Source organism: Cnephaeus nilssonii (assembly GCF_951640355.1).
Source record: "Cnephaeus nilssonii genome assembly, chromosome: X".
NCBI classification, from domain to species: Eukaryota; Metazoa; Chordata; class Mammalia; order Chiroptera; family Vespertilionidae; genus Cnephaeus; species Cnephaeus nilssonii.
The window spans coordinates 125,768,458-125,794,439 of NC_137071.1; the positions used below are offsets into that span (position 1 = coordinate 125,768,458).

At 40.1% G+C, this 25,982-nt stretch overlaps 1 protein-coding gene across 5 annotated transcripts in view; it reads left to right on the top strand.

Annotated features, from left to right (window-relative positions):
* SHROOM4 (shroom family member 4) overlaps positions 1 to 25,982 on the top strand; it is a 203,370-nt gene that overhangs the window by 162,870 nt on the left and 14,518 nt on the right. For all 5 annotated transcript variants that reach the window (XM_079765046.1, XM_079765045.1, XM_079765049.1 and 2 more), the window contains 2 exons: positions 4,138 to 4,199; positions 24,085 to 24,888. In XM_079765046.1, the coding sequence (XP_079621172.1) occupies positions 4,138 to 4,199; positions 24,085 to 24,888 (866 nt within the window). The remainder of the gene's footprint in view (positions 1 to 4,137; positions 4,200 to 24,084; positions 24,889 to 25,982) is intronic.

Sequence of the window (25,982 nt, forward strand, 5' to 3'; positions counted from 1 at the left end):
AAATGGTAAGACTTTCTTCTTTTTTACAGCTACATAGTATTCCATTGTGTAAATGTACCACAGCTTTTTTATCCACTCATCTGCTGATGGGCACTTGGGCTGTTTCCAGATTTTGACTATTGTAACTAATGCTGCTACACAAGGATGCATATATTCTTTCTGATTGGTGTTTTGGGATGCTTCGGATATATTCCCAGGAGTGGGATCACTGGGTCAAAAGGCAGGATTTTTGTGTCTATGTTTATCAAAGATTATAGTCTGTAGTAATCTTATAATGTCACTAGAGGCCTGGTGCATGAAATTTGTGCGCTTGGTTGGGTCCCTCAGCCCAGCCTGTGCCCTCTCGCCGTCCAGGAGCCCTCGGGTGATGTCCAAATGACGACTTAGGCCTGCTTCCCAGGCGGAGCAGGCCTAAGCCGGCAGTTGGACATCCTTAGCACTGCTGCGGAGGCAGGAGAGGCTCCTGCCACTGCCGCTGAGCTTGCCAGGCATGAGCCTGGCTTCTGGCTGAGTGGTGCTCCCCCTGTGGGAGCACACTGACCACCAGGGAGCAGCTCCTGCATTGAGCATCTGCCCCCTGGTGGTCAGTGCACATCATAGTAACCACTCATTCCACTGTTCAGTCAATTTGCATATTAGTCTTTTATTATATAGGATTGTCTGGTTTTTATACCAGGTGCTGGCCTTACCAAATGAGCTAGGAGGCATGCCCTCCTCTTCCATGTTCAGGAAGAGTTTGTACAGAATTGGTATTATTTCTTCCTTAAATGTTAGATAAAATTCATTATCAAAGCCTTCTGGGTCTGGAGCTTTCTTTGTGGAAAGGTTTTTAAACTACAAATTCAATGTCTTTAATAGGGTCATTAGGTTGTCTATTTCTTTTTATATGAGTTTTGGTAGCTTGTCTTTCAAGGAATTTGTCTATTTCATTTAAGCTTTTAATTTTATGGGGATAAAGTTGTTTGTAAGAATTTGAAATACATAAAGAATTTAAGATAGGATGGTGGATGGGTAGAGGAGTGAGTAGTGAAATATGTGATAAGGCAAATATGGTAAAATATTAATTGTAGAATCTAGGTGGTGGATATATGTGTTAATTGTAAACTTGTTCAACTCTTTGTATGCTTGAAAATATCCATAATAAAATATTGAAAAAAATGAGAGGAAATATAAAATAATGGTTTAGGGGCACTGATGCTGGAATCAGACTGCCAAAGTTCAAATTTCTAAGTTTTCCCACTTTAAAAATGGAGGTAATAATGGTACCTACTTCAAAAGTTGGTTTTGAGGATTAAATGATGTAGCTTATGTATGGCACTTAGAACAGTAACTGCCAGATAGATAAGTGTGAGTTATTATCTTTTAAAATAAAGGGAGAGATTGGCTTAGCTTGAGAAACTGTTTGCTGAAAGAAGAACCTACAAATAGACAATAGAGAAAGGGGACTGAAGTTGGAGGGTGGCAGAAGATGATAGCTACAGAAGTGTCAGCCCAGGGCCAATAACTCTGTAAAGGAAGGAGGTACAATTTGCAGGTTGCATCTATTGGCAGCAGCAATGCAGGCCTCCTTTTGCACTCTGAGGGAGGGACACATTGAGTCCATAATGCCTGTTAGTCTAGCTAAACAGGTCTGCTTAGACACTAGCCTTTCAGACATGTATATAGCCATATAAGAGCCACTTCATGCTCATTCTTACCCCAGCCACCTGAACACACCCTTCCCACAAACATGAGTAAAGTTATAGCATGGATTAGGATACCCCAGCTCACATGACTAAGGTAGTTGTGATGGTGGCTGTGTGAAGTAGGGATGATGCCTTCCTTATGGCCCCTGGAAGATGTTCAAGAGGTAATTGGCTCCTGTTTTGTGCTATTAAGGGAACTAAAATCAGTACACACATCCCTCATACTTCATGCCAGTTAGTTTTCCATATATTATCAGGTTATTTCATTTAACAATTGTATGAGATAAGTTATAATAGGATCCCATTTTACAGCTGAGGAAACTGAGGCTCAGAGGGATCACACATCTAGCAAGTGGCAAAGGCAAGATCTGAACAATTATAACTAACATTTGAGTGTCTACTGTGCACCAGGTATGGCTCTAGGCACGTTACATGTGTCAACTCATGCAGTCCTCAAAGTAATCAAGAAATAGGCAATGTTATTATCACAATCACACTATTAAATAGCTGGGGAAAATGAGATTTTAAAAAGTTGTGTATTTTGCCTGAGGTCACATAGTTAGTAAAGGGCAAGTGTGGGACTTGAATAGTTTTGCTTCAGGGCCAAACTCCTAATTGACTTTTACACTGTTTCTCCATAGGCTGATTGCAAAGCCCAGGCTCTCTCCAGTATGGCAGGACACCTTCTAGTAGTATATCTTCCATTGGGGCAGCAATCCCCATCTGCACCAAGCCATGGGGTGACTACCTCTTTGGTTCAAAGGATGCGGGCAATTTATAGCAACCTAAGTGGCTCAGGAAAAAAAGTAAATCTATGAGGGAGGTTGGGAGTTGGGACAGGACTTTGTTTGGTTTGGCCACTGCTATTTACTGAGCACTTCCCATAGGGCCAGACAGGGCATGGACAGGAAATCCTGGCTCCCACTGTGGCTGAGCAAGTAACATGTCTTTGAGGGCAGGGACATCTCACAAGGGCATCAAGGCAGAGTCTGAAATCTAACAAGTGGTTAGAGCTGCTCTACCATGACACATCCAGGCGGAGACTGCTCTGCTCCTGTAAAATCTGAGTAACCTCATCCTTTCCATGACACTCAACATCCAGAGTTTCCTATGTGCTGAGCAATGTGCTAGGGATTATTTATGCAGATCCCACTTTATTCCCACTACTGGGAACCAAGCAAGGCTAGATATAGCATAGTCCTTATTTGCCAGAGGGGAATCTGAGGTTTAGGGAGGTGACATAGTTCCTCTCAAATAGCACAGCTATTAACCTTTTGCACTCGGATGTCGAGTGTGACGGTTATTGAATGTATCAATAATTTGAAATATAAAAAAATCCAAATAAATAAGTTTGTATGAAAAGAAACTCCAGTTTTTTATTCTACTGCCGCGCTTTGTAAAATCTGGGGTATTTAAAAAATTAAATCCCGAGTAGAATAAAGGAATCGACAAAAAAGCAAGCGAGTGCAAAGGGTTAAGTATCTTAGCCAGTGACTGACACCAGATATCTTAGTCCCAAAAGGGAGTAATTTTTGTTTAACTGGGGCAAAGGTAATAAAACTTTGAATGGGACCAATAGTAGCATTAGAGAAAGAGGGCATTTGGAACATCACTGAGGTTTAGGAATACCTATGCATTCCCATTGGGCTAAGCTCTGGGTTGCCAGATAGAAGGTACTGAAAGCAAAACCAGGGAGAATGTCAAAGGCAAATTTGTATTAGGTTTGGAGCTAGACTTGGAAGGTAGGGACATTTTTACAAATGGCACACGTGGAGAGGGGACAGAGTTGTTTTGGCAAAGCCCTTCAGGAAAAAAATGCACAGGGTGAAGAATGTACTCCTGTAAAGTGGGGAACATGGCACCCAGCACTCAGGCTCCCCCGAGGTAAGCCCACCTCATCCCCTGCCAGCGGACCTGGGAGGAGGAAGGACCCTTGCAGTGTGCTGGAATGCATGATCTTCCTCTGCCTCACTCTGGGAAAGGGTTGCAGCAGCAAGAGCTAATTTAGGCCTCAAAGCTCCCTCAAGGGCCAGGGCTTCTGAGAAGATGCTTTCTATGTTGGTAGAGTCAAAGGGAGAGAGCAGGTTCACCAGGCAGAACAAACAAAAATGCCTTCTTTACAAGAGCCAGAGCAAACAGCAAACATGCTAAACTGGTTTTTAACGTGGTTTGGGAGGGGAGTGGAGAAAGAGAGGGAAACACTGAGTTTCTAGACTACACTGTCAAGATCCCTAAGTGCTCTCTTGGTCTCTGCATGCTCCCAGCAGCTCAGCAGGCCTCCTGATAGAAAGGCAGCCCTCCAGGTACGTATTTCTCTACCTGCATGGGAGAGTAGAAGAAACCATCTGGGGGACCTGGCCAGGGACAAGTTTCTGAACTCTTTGCATTTTTGAGGCCATCTAGATACCTGACTGCTCAGAGCTCTCTAACTTATCAGAATTTTGCTTTGCAGGAATTTCCTGGGGACAAATGGAAACCAGTAACAGGAAACAGGAAGACCAGCCAGTCAGGGAGGTAAGTGGCTGCTCAGGGTGTTGGGGTGAGTTGCTACCTCTGAGGTTTCTATAGAAATGGTAAGGTCTTCTGTTTGCTCAGTTTTCTTGGAGGAACCTGGTTTGGAGTTTACATAGGTGTCATCCAGCCTGTCCCCAGACAGCTGGGCTACAGACCAAACTGATTGCTAGGTCCTTTTGTAATACACAGTGGTCAGGCAGGATTGTGGAACGTTGTGCCCATCATCTTAAGGACCTGAGGCAGGCCTTCCCAGGCACAAGAACATATGGGACCAGACCATGCTGAAATACATGAGAAGGCATAAATTATGCCTACCTCTCCAGTGGTCACTAGGCAGTTGGAGGGAGAAGAGAGGAGGTAAGGCTGTCTTGCTACTGCTGTGCCTTTGTCTCAGAGTTGTTGGAGGTACTTGTTTCTTGGGTTCTGCCACCTTTATTTTTATAGGGCTTGTTGAGAACTTAAGGTCTGCCCATTAAAAGTCCAAGGGCAGCCCGGCCAGAATGGCTCAGTGGTTGAGTGTCGACCTATGAACCAGGAGATAACGGTTCAATTCCCAGTCAGAGCACATGCCTTGGTTGCAGGCTCGATCCCCAGTGTGGGGTGTGCAGGAGGCAGCTGATCAATGATTCTATCTCATCATTGATGTTTCTATCTCTCTCTCCTCCCTTCCTCTCTGAAATAAAGAAAAAATATATATATTTTTAAAAGTCCAAGGGCAGATCATGCTAACAATAGATTAAAATTCCCGAAAGAAGGAGAATTTTTACAAATGGCATATATGGCTTGGGCTAGAGGAAAAAGAGTTGTTTGGGCAAAGCCCTTAAGGGGAAAAATGCCCAGAATGGAGAGTGTGCTCCTGTACTGTGGGAGTATGGTACCCAGCACTCATGTTCCCCAGAGATGAGCCTACCAGTCATAGGTGAACATAAGGAGTGACAGTTACCTTCTCGGTGTTGCTCTACATCAGCCTGGCTGGACTCTCTCCTTTGTGAAATTCCTTGATATACTCTTTCAGTCAGTTCTTCTCCAGGCCTAATTGTACAAGAAGCTCCTAAATTATAGTGATTCTTTAACTCAAACTGTAGGAATGAATGTGGCATAGGGAAGAAGGCTGTCAGCCTTGTCTCTGAAGGGGCTCTTAGGGAGCGGACACTAAAGGTGAGGACTAGAATCGGGGTCTCCTGACCACTGGGGTTCTTTCTTGGGGGTCTACATTATCCCCTGTGATTTGTTGTTGTAGTCAGGAAAAATTTTGGCTTTCTTTTGGTTCTAAAGTCTGGGTAACCTATCAGTTTTCTGGTTGGCAATGGAAAAAAGAAGGAACCCAACATTTATTGATTATCTACTAATTATTAATCACTGGGCTGGATGTTTTTACACCCATGATCTCATTAATTCTCCACAACAGCTCATTTTATACTATAGATGAGGTCCAGAGAGGTTATATAACATAGCTGAGGTCATGCACCTAGTATAAGTGATAGAAACAGGATTCAGACCCAAGTTTGACCCCAAAGTTCATGCATTTTCCATCATAACTGCTTCAATTGAGATCCCTAAAGAACTCTTCAAACTGATCACTCAGCATCATGCCTCTGCGGTCTGACCTGGATGGGGATACTATGGGATTCTATGACTGGTCCTGATTCCTCACTGTGAACTGGGTTGTACCATGTCCTTTGAGAATTTGTTTCAGTCTAGTGGATCTGCAGAGTTTCCCATATTAGGCTGAAAAACCAAGAGAGGAGACCAGGCCTTGGTCATAGATTTACTCTATGACAAGCACAGAGAAGTTGCTGAGTGGTGTTGTCATTTGCTTGCCAAATAAAGAAACAGAGCCTTCACCACTGAACGGGTAAAATGTCACAAAAATAATAATTTTAACTAAAATCTCTAATGTTAACTAAAAGTTCTCTACTTGGGCACCATTCAAAAAAATTATTTATCACTATAACCTTAAGGGGTAGGTACTGTTAATCTCCCCATTTGCCTGAGAGAAGAAACTGAAGCCCACACAGATAAATTCATTTGCCTAAAGTTCCACATATAGTAAGCTGACTAGATCCAGGCAGTCTTACTTCAGAGACACTCCACAGTAAGTCTTCACTTAATGTCACCAATTGGTTTTTGGAAACTGCAAATTTAAGTGAAACGACGCAATGAGACCAATTTTACCATAGGCTAATTGATATAAACGAGAATTAAATACCTATGGCATTTTTTGGTCACAAAATCATCACCAAATTTCTAAATGAAGACCCAAAACACTTCTAATATTCACCATTGAAATAAATGTGAGCTATACATACATTTAAAAATATTAATAAAAAGTCACTTCTTTTCCAACTCACCTATTGCAGTTCAGGGTTACAGGTGGCCAGAGTTGATCTTGGCAGCTCAGGGAACAAGGTGGGAGCCCACCCTGGACAGGACACCTTTCTATTGTAGGGCCACTCACACACATAGACTCACACTCACTCAGACGGGGACAATGTAGACATGCTAATTCACCTCACATATCCATCTTTGGGATGTGGGAGGAAACTGGAGTCCCCGGAGAAAACCTACACAGATATAGGAAGAATTTGTGAACTCCATACAGATAGTGGCCCTGGCTGGGAATCTTTTTTTTTTCTAATCAACTTTATAACTTCATAACAAGATGCCATTGAACAAAGTGATCAAGAACCTGCTGTACTAGCATATGGTGCTTCTCCAAAAATGGTTCTGTTACCAATCAGCCAATGAAGTAAGAACTTTATTTAAAACGTAGTGTAGGTACTGCCTTCTTCTACACAAGCAGGGAAATATTAAAGAGCAGCAAGAAGCATAAAGCCTGCCCACCCACAGCTTGAGCAAGAAAGACTAACCCACACAGAGTTAAGTAGCAGTAATAATTAAGTACCATTTGCAAAACAACCCACATACCACAAGCTAAAATACACATATTATGTTATGTTTTATTTTCCCCAAAACTCTGTTAGGTAGGTAATTATTTTAGCTAGGGTGATGGTTCTCGAACTTGAGTATGCATTAGAAACACCTGAAAGGCCTGTTAAACTAGAGATAGACAAATCTCACCTCCAGCGAGTGTGATTCAGTAGGTGTGCAGTGGGGCTCAAAATGTGCATTTCTTACAAGCTCCCCAGGTGATGCTGATGCAGCTGGTCCTGGGATCACACTTTGAGAATATTGACTCAGAAAAAAATCTGAGGTTCAGACATACTGGTACTGAGTAATTTACTGAATGTCTCACAGGTACTAAAGGGACAAGCTAAGTGTTGCTTACTCAGGCGAGTTGCTATAAGATGAAATGTCAGAGACACGTTTAAACAAGATAAGGTCATATATGTAATACCTTAATCAATAAAGAAATTTTAAAAAAGAAACACCTGGGACACTGTAAGGGGACAACACATGATAAATATTATTGTGCCTTGAGTTTATTGGACAATAAGAACACTGAAGGTTGGGACCTTCAGGAGGAAAGGATCAGAAGAGAGACTAAGCAGGCTGTGTGGGAGGAATAAGCCCTGTTGGTTAAGGGTTCTGTCCTTGGAGTCAGTTGGCCTGGGTTCAAATTCAGTGTCTTCCATTCTCTAGCTGTGTTAAGGTGGCTTAGGAAGTCTCTCTCTCTCTCTCTCTCTCTCTCTCTCTCTCTCTCTCTCTCTCCTCTACCCTCCCTCCCTGCTTCATCAGTTTCCTTATTTCTAATATGGGTTAAAAGTACCTACCTCATGTGATTATTGTGAGGATTAATACATGAGTTAATATATGTAAAGCATTTAGAACACAACTTGGCACCATAAACCCCAATTAAATGTTGGATGTGATAATGAGGTGTAGGAAGAGGAAAGGGAAGAAGAGCAGCAGCAGTAAAAGTACAGAAAAAAGGGCAAATAGCCAAGTATCGGGCAAGGATAGGTAGGCCTTAAAAACTAGATAGGATCACAAACAATTGAAGGTTACAGATCAAGTAAGTGACATGGTAAATGTAGCTAGCACTTTAGAAAACTTGGCAGCATTTACAGTTTAGATGGGTTGAAGAGACCAATTATGGGCAGTGATCCAGGCATGAAAGAGTGTGGCCCTGGATTGGGAAGGAGGGGTGATGTAGAAGGGATAGATAAATATGTGTGATATTTAGGAGAAAATGTTGGTTTATTGTGAAAAACAATGTTATAGAAAATTAAAACCAGAAGAAAAAGTAGCTTTAGTGCTACCACCTTAACACCATAATTGCTTTCATTTTTATGCCAGCTTTTATCTATAGATATAGATATTTTTTTGGCTTGATTAAATAACTCTGTAGATGTGATTTTGTGTGTCCTGCTTTGTTTTTCCCCACTAAGCAAACAATTTTTCATTTTGCTGTACAGGCTTCTTCAAATGTTATAAATTTTAATGGCTGCATAATATTTCACTAGATTAATGTGCTCTAATTTCCTTAATCATTCTCAAATTGTTGGATAATTAGATTTTTTCCAATTTCTTGCTATTATAAAGTAATGCTGCAGAAAAATTTCTGTAGCTATAACCTTTTTCTCATTTTGAATTATTTCATTAAATACAATTATCCAGAGTTGGGATTACTAGTTGAAGGAATATGAACATTCTAATTGTTTTTGATAGATTTCACCGGACTGCTTTGCTAGGAGGTGGTTTACACTGCTGTTAGCAATTTACAAGTATACCAGTTGCCCAAGATCTTGCCATCATGGAAAATTTTCTTTTATAAGATATATTTTTATTGATTTCAGAGAGGAAGGGAGAGGAAGAGAGAGATAGAAACATCAGTGATGAGAGAGAATAATTGATCGGCTGTCTCCTACATTCCCCACACTGAGGATTGAGCCTGCTACCCGGTCAGATGCCCTGACCGGAATCGAACTGGGATCTCCAGATTCATAGGTCGACACTCAAGCACTGAGCCATGCCAGCTTGATGGAAAATTTTCTTTTTCTAATGCAATAGGTGTAAATGATACCTATTATAATTTTAATTTGCTTACTTTGATTATTTTAGTTTGAAAATTTTTCATGTGTTTATTTGATATTTGCATTTCATCTCATATGTTCTGTTCAGATTATTTGCTCACAAATATGTGACACCTTTTCAGAGAAAAGTAGAGCAAACTTGGTGATTGGAATTTGGGAAAGAAAGGAGATAAGTAAAAAAATAACTCCAAAGCCTGATGACTTGGAGAAAGTTATTAACATAGCTGGGGCAGGTGAGAAGGGGAGCTGGTTTAGTGGAGATGATAAGTTTGAATTGGCATATGTTGAATTTGAAGTTAGAGATGGAGACAAATGGATTCTTTGAAGGATGCTTGTGGATCACCCAGCAGAGGGTAGTATGAGAAAGAAGAACCAGCAAACAATATTGAATGGGCAAGCAGCTGGAGTGGTAGAAGGAGAAGTATGCCAGAGTACCATCACCAAGGATAAGGAGAGCACTGCTACTGGCTTTGACAGTTTGGAACCACAAGTGACCTTCAAATTAGCAAACTTAGGAAATAGATGACATGATAATCTGTAAGGGAGATGCATGGAGGAGAAGTGCACACAGCTTTATGTATCATAAATTCATCTGTTTTAAGTGTATGCTTCCATAAGTTTTAGTAAATTTACAATGTGGTGCAGTCATCACCACAATCCAATTTAAAAAGATCCCTTGTGCCCATTTCCAGTTATTCTTCATTCCCACCTTCAATTTCAAGCAATCGCTAATCTATTTTCTGTCTCTATGGATTTATACTGGACATTTCATGTAAATGGAATCATATAATATGTGGGCTTTTGGGTCTGGCTTCTTTCAGTTATCATGCTTTAGCAGTTCATCATGTTGTAGCATGTATCAGTATTTCCTTCCTTCTTGCCGAGTAATATTCTACTGAATGGATATACCACATTTTATTTATCTATTCATCCATTAGTAGACATTTGGGTTCTTTCTACTTTTTAGCTGTTGTGAATAATGCTGCTATAACCATTGATATACAAATTTCTGTGTGGACATATGTTTTCAGTTCTCTTGGGAATATACTTAGGAGTGGAATTTCTCAACCATATGGCAATTCTGTTGACTTTTTGAGGAACTGCCTCACTGTTTTCCAATGCAGCCATACCATTTTACATTTCCTCCAGCAATGTAGAAGTGTTTTCTGTTTCTTTTCATTAATTTTAATACATTGATTGTGTGTTAGTGTTACTGTGAGACTTGAAAAATACTTTAAAAGAAGAATGTTTCAAAAAACACTTAAACATTAAAAATCTATATATATAAAAGGCTAAGATGCAAAGTGTCCCCTCAGGAGTTCGACTGGGAGACCAGGTATTTGATCGCTTGCTATGATGTGCACTGACCACCAGGGGGCAGTGCAGAGTGAAGGAAGGCCCCGGCCAGCAGCTGGAAGGCCCTGATCGGCCCTGAACACTAGCCAGGCCTAGGGACCCTACCTGTGCACAAATTTCATGCACCAGGCCTCTAGTGTCTTTATAAAGGAGTTAGCTAGGGGTAGGTAGGAGTAAATTGGATGATAGATGAGGGGGCAATAGGCTTTAAGGTAGTGGTTCTTAAAATGTGGCCCTAAGACCAGCAACCTAAGTATCACCTAAAAACTGGTTAGAAATGCAAATTTTCACGCCTCTTTCTAATCAGAAACTGGGATATTGCCCTGTGATCTGTGCTTTAACAAGCCTTCCAGGCAATTGGGATTTGAAAAGCTAACTATGAGAACCATTGGTTTAAATGAAGGGTTGGTCAGGATTTGGGAAACTGGTTTTAGTTTAAGAATAGAAAGGAGAGGTCAGTGGAAAGGGAAGGAGTATTGATACTGAAGATGGAGGAGGCAGATTCACAGTTTATAAACTGAGGGAAGATGAGTAAGGCCTAGGAAAGTTCAAGGGCAGAGATAACATTTAAGAGGTGAAATCCTGATGGAGTTTCTACTCCTTCACACAACATATACACATTTTAACATTTTTTATGTCATTTCTGTCACAACAGGAAGGATGAGTGTAGGTGGGAAAATTAAATGTATATTCTTAAGCCACCCTCTTTTCCTGGAAGCCTACAACAAATTTTAATTCCATGTAGTTACATTCTTGGTTGTCTCCCTCCACTGTTATTTATTTTGTGTGCAGAGAATTCAAACGCATTTTAAAATTAGCAGGAGGGAAAAAATTAGTGAGTAGATCTGCTGGGAGAAATAGCCACATACGTGTGATGTATTGAAAACCCAAAAGAAAGTATTTTATGGATTATCTATTTTTGTTTCTGTACCTATGATTGCCTCCTGTGATCCTTTCCATTTTGAACAAACCTTTAGAATATGTAGGGTGTTCTTATGAACATGGCCACAGTTAATCCTCACAACAATCCATGTGCTTCTGTGGTTAAGCATTATTGTTCCCATTTGACTGAGAATAGAAGGGAGATGAAACTCAGGAAAAGTATTATACTATTATTAACAACAATAACAAAAATATAATAGTTAACATTTATTAACTGTCAGGCACTATTCTAAGCATTTCACAGAAATTATTTCATTATTATTTATCATTACCCTGTGAGATAGTTACCATTTATTGACCCACTTTAAAAATGACTTAAAAAAATAAAAATGAGGAAACTTATAAAGTCACTTGCCCAAGGTCAAACAGGTATCTGACCCCAGAACCCATTACTTCTGAGATTATATAACAAGTACATGACAAAACTATTACCCAAGTTTTTTTTTAATTCTTAGCCTAGATCTGACTCTCTTCCTTCCCTTTGTCATACCACATCATGAGCAGAGTGTGGAATATCCAGAACACATTTCCTATGTGCTGATTGAATGAAAGAAAATGAATAATTCAGAGTTGAATTTCATTTCATAGGAAGAGTAAATTTTTTAGGAAGACTTTGCCACCTAAGAAGAATGCAACCTTCAGAGGTATGGAAGGATTTGTCAAAGGCATGAAAAAGTGAATTTAAATACTTTGGTATTAAATTAATACCTGGGAACACAGAGCTTATTCAAGGAAAATTATAAAACTCTTAATGGGAGAAATAAAGACATGAATAAATGCATAACTATACTCTGCTTCAGTTTGGAAAAATTATAATCGTGATTGCAATACTCCCTAAGTGAATACATATATAGATGTAATAAACTACCTATTAGAGTCACTATGGGATACTTTATAGAACTTGTCAAATTAATCGTGAAATTTATCTGGAAGAATAAGTGGGCAAGCATACCAAATAATACATTTATTTAAAAAGGTAATGATAGTAGATTTACCCTATCAGATTTTAAAGCCGGTCATAAAGTGACAATTATCAAAACCATATGATAGAGGGTTGAAAAAAAAGTCAATGAAATTTTAAAAAAGGGAGATTCTAGGAACAGATTCAAGCTATTCTAAGAATATAGAGCACAATGGAAGCAACCCTTAACTAGAGAAAGTAATCACTCTTTCTTTAAAAAAAATGTTGAGAATCCTAGTTATCAGTTCAGAGAATAATTAGGTCAATATTTCATACAATACTCTGTAATAAATTCTAGAAAGCAGACAAGTAGAATAGCATATTTATTTCAGTTATGAATGGAAGGTAAATTGGTGTCTGTTTTAAATGGAGGATAATGTCAGAGACAAGATGGATGGTTTCAAATATATAAAAGTTAGGGGGGAAACTTTGTACAAAAATGTAATAAAAAGCTAAACAACAGAATGAGGAAATTGTCTGGGGTCAGTATCACTGATAACAGTTAACTGTCCAAAAAATATAAAGAATGGATACAGATATTGAAGGTCAGCTTGTAGATTCAGCTTCATAAAAGGGTGAAGAAAATGAATAGGCAATTTACACATGAGGAAATAAAGGCAGTAAAATCACTGCATGGAAAAGTACAACCTCTCAAGCATTTAAAGAAAAGCAAATAAAAACAGCTTCAAGGTATCACAACCTGCTTATTAAATTATAAACAATTAATAAATAGAAATTAATAAATGATAAATAGAAATTATAAAACCCTTTATTGGCAAGATGTGAGGAAACATATATGTTTCTGGGAGTAGTATAAATTGGTTAAGTTTCCTAGAGGGCAATCTAGAAATATGTGACAAGGGTTACAAAACTGCTCATACTCTTTGACCTAGCATACCCCCAAGGAAGTAACACAAAAAGGAAAAGTAATTTGCTTAAAGATTATAATAAATTATAATAAATGTATTATAGTAGTGCTATTTATAATCATGAAAAGATTTACCTATTTAATATATCATCCTGGTGGACTAGAAAACAGCCATTAACAGTGGCAGGTATACAAATACTGGGTCATGCACAGAAATGGGTATTTGTAATCTCATTAACCAAAAAAGGCTAAATCCTAAATCACATGTTGAATCTGATAGTAGCCTTACACAAAGAAAATTAGAAAGGCAACTAGTAAAATGTAAATAGCTGGAGTTGAATGCACATGGTGTTCTCTGGATACATGTCAAGTTAGCTGGAATTTATAATAAAAAAAAAAGAAAATCGGAGGAAGAGGCAACCCACAATGATTTGATTTAGTCCTGGGAAGTTTAACATCAAGGACTTTGGAAAAATCCCCATACCAATAACAATGTTACTTACTAGACATGCTTGATCTCACTGTTCGATAGAATTTGGTTTGCTAGAATTCTCCATCAACCAGTACTTTTGCTTATCTAAATCTGTGAAAACCTTGACATTTCTAAGGGGGTATATCATCAGATCTTTGTGAGTGAACCTCCAAATTTATCATCACCACTACAACATAGAACCCACTCACCACTACCGCCACCAATAAACATTATCTGGCTCAGAAACATCACTTTCTTAAGACCTTTCCATTGCTCTTCACTTCCATCACCAGCAATAATAGTTTGCATTTCAATGTCATTATTAACAAAGAAGCACATTTTCTCTCTACCATGGTTACTTCACAAATCTACTTTGACAGCAAATAGAGACCCATCAAGCCACTTGAGATGGGACTGCCAAGCAGTTGACTAGGCTTCCTCCTTTGCTGGGTGACTTGCCCTACAAACCAGTATGTGATGCTTTGCAAAGTCAAATTCATATCCTTTGCACGTTGAGCAATTACTACATTTCATGGATCTTTAGGGTTACTCTAAAAACAGTAAAACCTCAAATGCTTAACATATGCCTTCCAAAGCACTCCTCTATAATAATAATTGTCATTCATAATTCATAATACCCAGGATGCCTTATAAACCATCTGAGATAGAATCATGTTCTTTATAATGTTCGTATTAAGTCCATTTAATTGTATTCTTGGTCTTTGAAATTCAGTACATTAATGCTTTGTATACAGGAGGATTCAAACAGACAAAACTTGTAAAACTTGCTCCCTCCACCACCCCCCCCCCCCCCCGTGACCAGGCCTGTCTATTGTTTAACCATGGTGGGGCACCACATTTCTTTAAATAGTATCAGGATTCCCAGAGTTTTTTGGAGCTCCAGTATTCCCAATATTTTATTTTGTAAATCTTTATCCCACTTGTCCCATGTTTTAAAATGACTTTATACCTTTTAAGATACCCTGGTGAGTTGGCAACCTGATAGATAATGACTGATTACAGCAGTGGATCTCAAAGTGTGATCCCGGACCCACAATTCCATCATCACCTGGGAAATTGTTAGAAATAAAAATTCTCCACTTCATCCCAGACTTACTAAATAAAAAATCTGGGGGTTGGACCCAGCAACCTGTGTTTTAATAAGCCCTCCAGGTGATTCTATTGCATGCTTAAGTTTCAGAACCATTGGATATTAGAGAAAAGAGGTTTAATAATCATGGCCAGCCTGATACTCAGCTAAATTGTTCTTGTGGATATCAAACCTTCTTGGCCCCTTGGCAATGTGTTATGGTCTCCTAAAATGTCTACTATTAAATCTCTTAAGAAGGTTATGAGAACACTGGAGAGGCAGCATTCGTGCTGGCCAAAGCATGGGCATTGGAGTCTGATGGACCTTAGTTGTAACTTCTGGCCACTTAATCTCTTTGTTTTCCCTCAGTTATTTAACCTTTCTGAGCCTCATTTCTTACACGAGAAAGAGAATACCCAGATCAGAAGATTGTCTCAAAGGTTGAACGAGGTCAAGTCTGTCAAGTGTGCAGCCCTGCACCTTACATATGACAGAATTGCAGTAAACAAGAATTGTTATTATCATCCCTTATCACCATGGGTATGACACTACATAACATCCAGGGTCTAATGGGAAGACCTTCTTGAAATTCCAAGTTGAGGTCATTGGGGAGAGGAAGCTAAGCTTCTCCCAGGACAGCACATATAAAACAAGGACTTACCTAATCTCTTCAGAGGACACTGCATCAGCCTCCTAGGTGCTATTGAAGCCTCAAGGGGATTCCTGCTATTTGCATTTTTTTTTTTGGCCAGGCTAATTGTTCCTTACTTGAAGTTCTGTGAAGCTATTGGCAGAGAAGGGTGGTAACAACAAACTCTGAGCCCTTGCCCCCTCCCCATACAGCCTCCTTGTGTCCCACTTCCTGGATCTTGCAAATATTTCCTTCAGCAATAACCCAGGAGTGGCTGTTTCTCTTGGAGTAGTCTTATCTTTTGGCTGCTGAGGAAAGAGAAAGGGGAGAGGGGCTGGACCTGTGCACTCTTACTGCTGAGATCCTGGAATGCCCAGCTATTGTGGGGAATTTAAAAGGAACATTTCCAAACAAGAAACTTCAAAAAAGCCTAAGGAGGAGCTTTTTCAGTATTTGCAAATATTGGTTTTCATGTTCAATTACTATTAGGCAAAAAAAAAAAAATTAACAAAAGGGGAAAATCTATTCATCAGAAGATTCGTAACCTGTGCCAAGAGGAAAAGAGAACAGCCCAGGACTTGGCAGGCAATTTACTTTTGTTTTTGTAATGTAGTCTCCTTGCTGGTGTCAACAAAGCCCTTTCTCATACTGAGCCTTCATGCTTTCTCCCCTTTCTTCAGCAAGGAACTAAAGTCTTCATGGACACTTGGGGATGAATGTAGTGCAAGTACTCTTTGCCCCTCCCCACGAGTCCTTGCTCCAATGAGATTGCCCCATGGAGGAAAATAAGGCAAGTGTCAGTCTGGGCACTACTACTTCTTATTAGTTGGTAAAATGATATATCCTTTCTAAGCTTCAGGATCCTCTTCTACAAACTGGCAATAATGAAAACCATTGCATGGGGTTGCTGTGAAGATTAATAGAAATGTATACATGGAAGTGCCTACAATAGTGCCTAACGCATAGTAAGAAGTAAGAAACTATAGTTATTTTCCCTTAATAAAGCTCCTTGTCCTCCACTTCAGGGAAGAATCCTCCACTTGGTTCCAAAATGGAGTTGTAGATTTCTGTGTACATAGGAGCCTTGAGCCCTTTGAAAATAGTACCTCTGGAGGCAAATATCAGCTTGAGCCTGACACACTTCAATGGAAGCCTTCTGTTCACCAGTTTGCTTCAAATATTAGTGCCAGGAAGGCAAGGGCTATGTTGGTTTTGCTCCTTGCACAGTGTAATATTCAATGAGAGCTTGCAATGACTTGTATACACATTGGCTCAGCTGATCATATTGAAGGCCGTTCTTCCCCTTCCTGAAGTCCTGTGTACTCTGTTCCACTGATATAAGTGACTCTGCAAGGCTCAGGCTGGCCTTAAATAAGTTGTGTAAATGGGAAGGCAGTGCTTTTAAAATCAGAATTGATGTGGAGAATAGTAACTTCCAGATTGCCTTGCTAGAGCCCAGTGCCTCCAGATAGGGCCACAGTACCATGAATCAGTGCACCAAACGTTCCTAGAAGGCATGCTCTTTTCTTCCAGCTGATTCTGGAGTTGGCTACCCATGGGTAAATTCTGTAAGACTGACAGTGATTAGTACCTAAACAAGACAACTTAGAATACGTAGTCCTTCTGATCTTATCTCTGCTCTTAAGCTTGTCTTTTATTATCTTTCCTTTTTAATAGATGGGATGAGTGAGTAAATGAGACCAATGTTAAAATCCTTAGTTAGCTAGGGCTTCCTGGCTAGGCAGCCATGTGGCTGAGATGAGACCCAAGGTTTTCTGATCTCTTGGCTATTAAACAGGTCTGAACATTAACCATAGGGGGTATAGTCCAGCTTCCTTGATGGGAACAAGGAACAAGGCTAAAGCATATAGCAGTGAAGGTTGTACACTGAACAACTTATACAACCATATGCAGTGCCCTGAGTAAAAGACTTCACTCTAACAATAAACATAGTCCTTTCACTTATTAATCACCTTTCATGTACCCAGCATCATTGCTAGGTCCTTTTTATTTTATTTTTAAAATTGAATTTATTGAGGGTGACATCTATACTAATAAAAGGGTAATATGCTAATTAGACCAGACATCTTCCAGACATCCTTCCAGACAAAGCTACAGTGGTGGGGACTGAGGCAGAGGTGGTTAGGGGCGATCAGGCTGGCAGGAGAGGGCAGTTAGGGGCGATCAGGCTGGCAGGCAAGTGAGCGGTTAGGAGCCAGCGGTCCTGGATTGCGAGAGGGCCTAAACTGTCAGTCAGACATCCTCTGAGGGGTCCTGGATTGGAGAGGGTGCAGGCTGGGCTAAGGGACCGCCCCCCCATGCACGAATTTCATGCACCAGGCCTCTAGTTGGTTAATAAAATCATATAGGTTTTAGATGTACAATTCTATAATACATCATCTGTATGCTGTATTGTGTGTTTACCACACAAAGTCAAGTCTCCTTCCATCACCATTTATACCCCCTATACCCTCTTCTTTCTCCCCCCACTGTTCTTTCCCTTTAGTAATCACTATAAGGTTGTTTGTGTCCATGAGGCTTTTTTTTTTTTTTGCTTAATTCCTTCACCTTTTCACCCAGCCTCCCAAACCCCTTACCCTCTGACAGCCATCAGTCTGTTCTCTGTTGCTAGGTCCTTTTTATATAGTTTATCCTCCCTCACAACAGCTTTGTAAGATAGATATTTTACTAAAACTGAGGTAAATTAAATACTTTGATCAAGGTTGTACAGCTTTAGGGTTATACAGCCAGATTTCAAAATTTTCCTGGAATTTAGACTCAAGCCTTTCTGACAATGTGTTCTTTCCGCTCTGCTCTATTGCTTATCTTGTACCCTGGCTAGTAAGAGAAGAGAGTGGTAAATTTGATTACTCTCACAAACCTGGGTTATCCTCGCCGCAACTATAGGACATTGGCCCAAATGAGGCCTTTGGAGATGTTGTCACTGCATGAATTTTATCAGGTCAAGATTAGAGATAAAGATGGGGAAGGGGGAGAAAGACAGGGATAGAAGGTAGAAATGTGTGTGTGAGGGGTGGAAGACAGGCTGTATAGACTGGAAACCAATCTAATTGGAACAAATAAATCTGCCCTCAAACCTCCACTGCTAAACCACAACACTCATACATCCTTTTTTATCCTGGCCCTTTATTTCTATATAATATGGTCCCTGAGCCACTTGTATTAGAATCCCTTGAGCCAGTTGTTAAAAATACGGATTCCTGAACCCCCACCAGAGGTACTAAGTTCCCATTTCGAGAACTGAGGCTCATGAATTTGTATTTTAAAAAACTTCTCCAAGTGGTTTCCAGCTTTTTGGATCATGCACTCTTCTCAGAAAGAATTTTTAAAGAATGTGCCTTTAGTATATGCTGGTAGTTTATTAATAAATTCCTTATATGTACTGATGTCCTAATATTTGTGTTTTTAAATGCAAAAATATACATTAGTATTCTTATATGAGAATGGTCTCTAGTTTTCCTTTATGTATTTTCTAGTTTTGGGGTTTTGGTATTGACACTGTGCAAGATTCTTTTCTTATCCCTCTATTCTCTAGATTCCAGAGTCTAGAAAAATAAATAGTATTGGGGTTGTTTGTTTCTTGAAGGTTAGAATTAACACAAGACCATGTGAGTGTGCTTTTTATTTTTGGTCAAATTTATCAATGTTCTTCTATGGTAACTGGCGGGTTTAGATATTCTCATTCTTCTCATTTTGTGCACTTGGGTTTTAAAATTAGATTTGCAAGTGGCTTATCTGTCTTATTTTAATTTTCTTTTAAAGAATTAGCTTTTAGCTTTAATTATTTGCACTATCATTTATTTTGTAGTGTATTAATTGGTACCATTAGTTTTCTTTCTGCTTTCCTTAGGTCTATTTTTGTGGTGGTTTTCTTAACTTCTTTTGTTGAATGCTTAATTCATTTATTTTAATTTATTCTTATGTATTGCTATAAGTATTTAAGGCTACAATTTTTCCTTTTACCACTGTTTTAATCAACTATATTCTCTAGCTTCTAATATTTTCATTGTTGTTATTTTCTACATATTGTATAGTTTCAGATTAGATCTCCTCTTTTACTAGCCTGGAGAATGTTTTCCCTTTTATTTTTCATTTTTGTTATTAACTAGAGGCCTGGTGCATGAAATTCATTCATGGGGGGGGGCACGGGAGGGGGGGTCCCTCAGCCTTGCCTGCACCCTCTCGAAATCCAGGACCCCTGTGGGATTGGGCTTAAACTGGTAGTTGGACATCCCTCTCGCAATCGGGACCACTCATCTGCCTGCCTGCCTGCCTGCCTGATCACCCCTAACCACTCTGCCTGCCTGTCTGATTGCCCCTACCCACTCTCTTGCCTGCCTGATTGCCCCTAACTGCCACTGCCTGCCTGTCTGATGCCCCTAACCACTCTGCCTGCCTATTCATTCATGGGGGGGGAGCAGGAGGGGGAGGGGTCCCTCAGCCTGCAACCTGGTCACCCCTAACCACTCTGCCTGCCTGCCTGATCGCCCCTAACCACCTCTGCCTCAGCCCCCGCCATGGTGGCTTCATCCAGGTCTTCCAGAATGACATCTGGAAGGTCATTTGGCTGTCCGGTATAATTAGCATATTACACTTTTATTATTATAGATTTTGAGTGTTGCTGTATTGTGATTAGATACTGTACTCTGTACTACTTCCACTTTTTAGCTTAATATATTGTCAATTTAAAAAATGTTCAATGAGCCCTTAAAAATAGTCTTTTTTTAGTGTATGAATAAATTTAGATTTTTCCATTATCTTAGTTTTTGATTATCAAATCTGTCATCAGCTGAAGGAGTGTCATATTTTGTTTCTTCTTTTTTCTACCTTTGTATTTCCTATAGATTTTGTTTTAGAAATATTTTAATTTTTATTTTTTAGCTATAGATGACATACAATATTATATTAGTTTCAGGTTTACAACATAGTGATTAGAAATTTATATCACTTATAAAGTGATCACCCAGAAAAGTCTAGTACCCTCCTGACACCATACATAGTTATTATAATATTGTTGATTAATATTCCCTATACTGTACTTTACATCCCCTTGACTTGCTTTAGACACTTTTTTTACTGTAGAAATAAAAAAAATATTTAAATGAAGTAAATTTAATTTTTTTTGTGCTTTAGAAATTTTGATGCTCTGTTATTTGGTACATAAAGATTTGGAGTAGTTAGATCTTCATCATGTGTTCTAATCATTAGTATTATAGTGCCCTTCTTTGTCTTATTAATTGATTTTTGCCTTTAATTCAACTTTTTAATATATGAGTATCATGGCCCTTGTTTTTTCTCATTTTGGCATTAATTCATGTATTAAACAAATATTTATTGAATGCCTACTGTGTGCCTGGCACGAGATATCAGATGAATGAGACATACAAGATCACTGTCAATGTGGAGCTTACATTATAATTAGAGGGTGGCACACAAAATAAATAAGTAAAAATAGGTATGTGACATACTAGTAATATCCGGTGGTGATGTATTCTCTGAGAAAGAACAAAATAAAAAAAGGAAAAGTAAGGATAAGTCATTTTAGATAAGTGTTCAGGATAGTCCTCTCTGCCTGATGGCATTTGTCATCTTTTTACTTTCCATTCACCACCTTGGTTTTTTTGTTTGTTTCATGAAGGGAAAATGCCAGGTGGAAGAGTTTGCACACAAGGGATTCTTTTAATATAAAAGAGATCTAGGTAATAAAACATGAAGAAAAAAATAAAGGAGCTCTAGGTGGGCTAAGGCCTAAATGAGAAGAGAATAGGGAATGTGATGTGTGGATATGAATTTCTGATCCATATGAGTGATGAACTAGCCACAGATGGGGACTGGAGATAAGAGGAATGAAGGATATTTTGCTTTCCATTCTACCTGAGCTTGAATACCATTATGAATATTATTAAGGAAATATTCTTGGTCTTCATTATGACTAGTGAAGGATATTCTGTCCGATGATTTTATTGAACTGCTGGAATTTCCTGTCACTGGGCAGTACTTAGAATGATACTGATTGCTTACAGTCTACAGCAAACCAGATCTTTTGGTTTAGCAGACTTAACCCTTTATACTATAAAGCTAAATAGATGACTTCGGTGACTCTTTATTATATAGAAATTTGACTTTATATATTTATACATCCTATATAATAAAAGGCAAATATGCAAATTGACCGAACGGCAGAACATCCAGTTGCTATGATGCGCACTGACCACCAGGGGACAGACGCTCAATGCAGGAGCTGCCCCCTGGTGATCAGTGTGCTCCCACAGGGCTCAGGGCTGGCAAATGCAATGGCAGTGGCGGGAGCCTCTCTCACCTCCGCAGCAGCGCTAAGGATGTCCGACTGCAGGGAGCAGGCCTAAGCCATCAGTTGGACATCCCCCAAGGGCTCCTGGACTGCAAGAGGGCAAAGGCTGGGCTGAGGGAGCCCCTCTCCACAGTTCATGAATTTTGTGCTCCGGGCCTCTAGTATTTAAATAAACCTGAACTCATTTACCTTGGATATTTTTTCTATTGCTTATAATGTGAGCAATCTCATTTCTCCTCACAATAGTCTTTTTAATTTTGATAGTACATACATAGGCATATAACATATATTAAAATTCTGTACACATACACCCTTAATTCGTGAATCTGGAACTTATTTTGATGGTACATGGTATAGTTCTAAATAATACTGCTCTGCAGTTATCTCAAGAAAGATTTATTAAATGATCTTTATCTCCTTGTTATGGAAGGCCAATTATATATGATACCAGAAGCCCGATGCACGAAGATTCATGCAGGACTGGGCCTTCTTTTCCCTGGCTGCCTGCACTGCCTTTCCTCTCCGGCCCTGCCTTCCCATGCTGCCCAGAGGCCCTGAGTGGCTGGGGCGGTGCGGAACACCTGTGTCGTTGCCATGGCGATGATGCAAGTGTCCCGCCCCACTCCTGGCTCCTCTGTGCCTGCATATGCAAATTAACCCGCCATCTTTGTTGGGTTAATTTGCATACTCACTCCTGATTGGCTGGTGGGTGTAGCAAAGGTACGGTCAATTTGCATCTTTCACTTTTATTAGTGTAGATTTTGGACTTTCCAATCTGTTCCTATAATCAGTAACACACTGTTTTCACTATAAGTTCTTTATAATATGCTTAATCCCTTACTCACCCCCCATTTTCTCTATAACAAATACTCTTTAATATGATATCCTGCTTTATTTTACAAGCTATTAAAAATTTCTATTGTTAAAATTTTCTATTGAGAATTCTGACTGGAATTGCATTGGAAGGAGATATTTTAAATCCAAAATAGCAGATATTTACAAATGTCATGCTTGATGTTTTTTCTTACAAGTATAATAACATGGACCAAAAATATACATGTCAAATTCATGATATAGCTTGCATCTAGAGAGGCAATAGGTTAATGGAAGTGGGGAGTAAAACAAGGGTATTTTTTCTTATTTTTTTTTGTTTGTTAATCCACACCATATTTTCCCATTGACTTTTAGAAAGAGTGGACGGATGGGGGAGAGACAGAGAGAAACATCGATGTGAGAGTGACACATCAATTGGTTGCCTCCCGCACGTGCCCCAGCCTGGGGCCAGGGATCGAGCCTGCAACCAAGGTACATGCCCTTGACCCTTCAGTCTGTGGGCTGATGCTCTATCCACTGAGCAAAACTGGGACAGGCTTTTCTTATTTCTTAAAAATAAATTTATGAAGCATCAATGAATGGCACAGTATTAAGATGTCTTTATTTTGAGCAGTAGTTGGCAACATGAATATTTATTTTAGCAATCTCTGTATGTTTGTAAATATTTTAAATTTTCATAGTTAAAAACAAAACAAAAAGGAGCAGCAGATGAAGCAAGATAACCAGACTTGTAAGCCTAAGGATATAGTACATTTAATCCGAGTGCTACAAACAGACTGAGGTGGTGTGTGTATTGTCTTTGGAGATAGATTGTTCAGGTTCAAACTCTAGCTCTGCCACTTACTAGCTTTATGGCCCCAAGCAAGTTACTTATCCTTCCCATGCCTCAGTTTCCCCAGCTATAAAATCAGGACAATAATAACAACTTCCTATAGTTATTATGAGTATTAAATATGTTAAGACATGGAAAACACTTAAAACAGTGCTTGGTATTTAGTACATACACAGTGTTAGCTATCAATAATATATATTATTATTATCACATTTACTACATAGATTACATTGTTTTGTGGCCACTTTAAATTTTACGTAAATGATGTCATCAAAAATATGGGATCAACCTAACTGGTGTGGCTCAGTGGTTGAGCATCAACCCATGAACCAAGAGGTCCCTGGTTCGATTCCCAGTCAGGGCACATGCCTGGGTTTTGGGCTCGATCCCCAGTAGGAGATGTGCAGGAGGCAGCCAATCAATGTTTCTCTCTCATTGATGTTTCCATCTCTCTATCCCTCTCCCTTCCTTGCTCTCTAAACAAAAAACCTCAATAAAAACATATTTTTTGAAAATATGGGATCATCTGCAACCTGCTTGTTTTACACAATCCCCATCTGCTCTTTTGCAGGGAAATGGCTCATTCCAAGGCTGACTTTTCATGGGCAACTCCCTTCCATCCTTGCCTTGAGAACCCAGCATTGGATTTATCAAGCTACCGAGCAATCTCTTCTCTTGACCTCCTTGGAGATTTCAAGCACTCCTCGAAAAAAACAGAGGAAACTTCAGTTTATGAGGAGGAGAGCTCCATGGCCTCCATGCCCCACCCACTGCGCAGCCGTGCCTTCTCAGAGAGCCATATCAGCTTGGATCCCCAGAGCTCCCGGGCCTGGGGGCAGCCTAGGAGGGAGCTCTTTACCAAAGTTGATGAAACCCAGCTAGATCCTTTGGGAACCAGGAAGAAGGCCTTTCCTCCTCCTCGTCCTCCTCCTCCCAACTGGGAGAAGTATAGGCTCTTCCGTGCAGCCCAGCAGCAGCAACAGCAGCAGAAGCAGCAAGAGGAAGAGGGGGAGGAGGAGGAAGAGGAAGAGGAAGAGGGGGTAGAAGAGGACGAGGAGGAAGAGGAGGAGGGAGGCGAGGAGGAGGAGTTGCCACCCCAGTATTTCAGTTCAGAAACCACTGGTTCCTGTGCTCTCAATACTGAGGAAGTCCTGGAGCAGCCACAACCCCTGGACTTTGGTCACCTGGAGGTCTCAAGGCAGGGTACACAAAGCCTCCCAGCAGAGCAAGAGTCTTTTACTCTCCATTCCAGCGACTACATGCCTCCAATAAGGGGCCACTTGGGATCTCAGCCGGAGAAGGCTCAGCCCCCTTGCTATTATGGCATTGGTGGACTTTGGAGGACATCGGAGCAGGAGACCACTGATCCCTCCAAGTAAGTGCTTATGAAAGATATTAGGTCCCCGAAGAGATAGGCAGCATGCGTTTGAATTCCACCTCCACCATGTACCAGTTGCATGACCTTGGACTGTTCCCAGCCTCAGTTTTCTCACTGGAAAATAGGCATGATGATACCTATTCCACACGGTTGTTATGAATATGAAGTTAATCTATCACATAGTAGGTGCTCAGCAAATTGTAGTTGTTCATGGTCTTATCCCTAAATACCACTATCAAAATATATTTATTATTTCCCAGTTTGTCTTTCAGGTATGCATCAGTTTCTGGCCCCTGAGACAGAAAGCATTAAACCCTTATTACTTGTACAAGGCTTTTCCTAGAAACCTGGCTCCTGCCCTCTTCTACCTTGTCTTATGCTTGCTTTTCAGAACAAGAGGCCAGGTTGAAACCTGATTTGCCTTTGTTCTACAACCTACCGGGGCTTCTAAACTCTTCCTAACACCCCAACATCAAAGGTGTTACTGGGGTTGCATGCTTTATGCCCTGATCATTCTTTACAATAGCTAAGAACATTCTTTTCCTCTTCCACTTTCACCTCTCTCTTTGCATTTTCTTCATTGAGTAATACGTGTAGTTGACAGGATAAGCTGCCTGGGCAGGAAGACCAAAGCCTTGCTGGCCGCTGGTCTGCCGATGTCTGTTCCCTTCACTGTGCCAATGCTCATATGCATGCACTACAGTGTGTGGTTGTCCTCTTTGCTCCAAAGCAAAAGAGCTTTGGCTTTTAGCTCTGTCAGGCCTCCCACAGAGAGCTCAGCCCACTCTCTTCTGGGAGTGAAGATGGGGGGGCAGGTGTCTTTCCTTTAAGTGCTTTATTAAATCCCTTTACAGAAGGAATCTGCCTGAGACTTGTTACTATTAGAAGTATCTTATTATCATGTCTTTTACTGACAGGCAGATCCATTACTTGGCTATCTGGAGCTAGTCAAGGTTTTCTAGCCTGAAGTGCCACAAGCACAGCACTTACAGGGCCTGGCTTCCAGACACTGAGAGAATCTCTTATTATATCCCTAGTGGCTGCTTCTCAAGCTGTCCGTCTAGCTGGGGAGCATTCTTATTATAATCGGA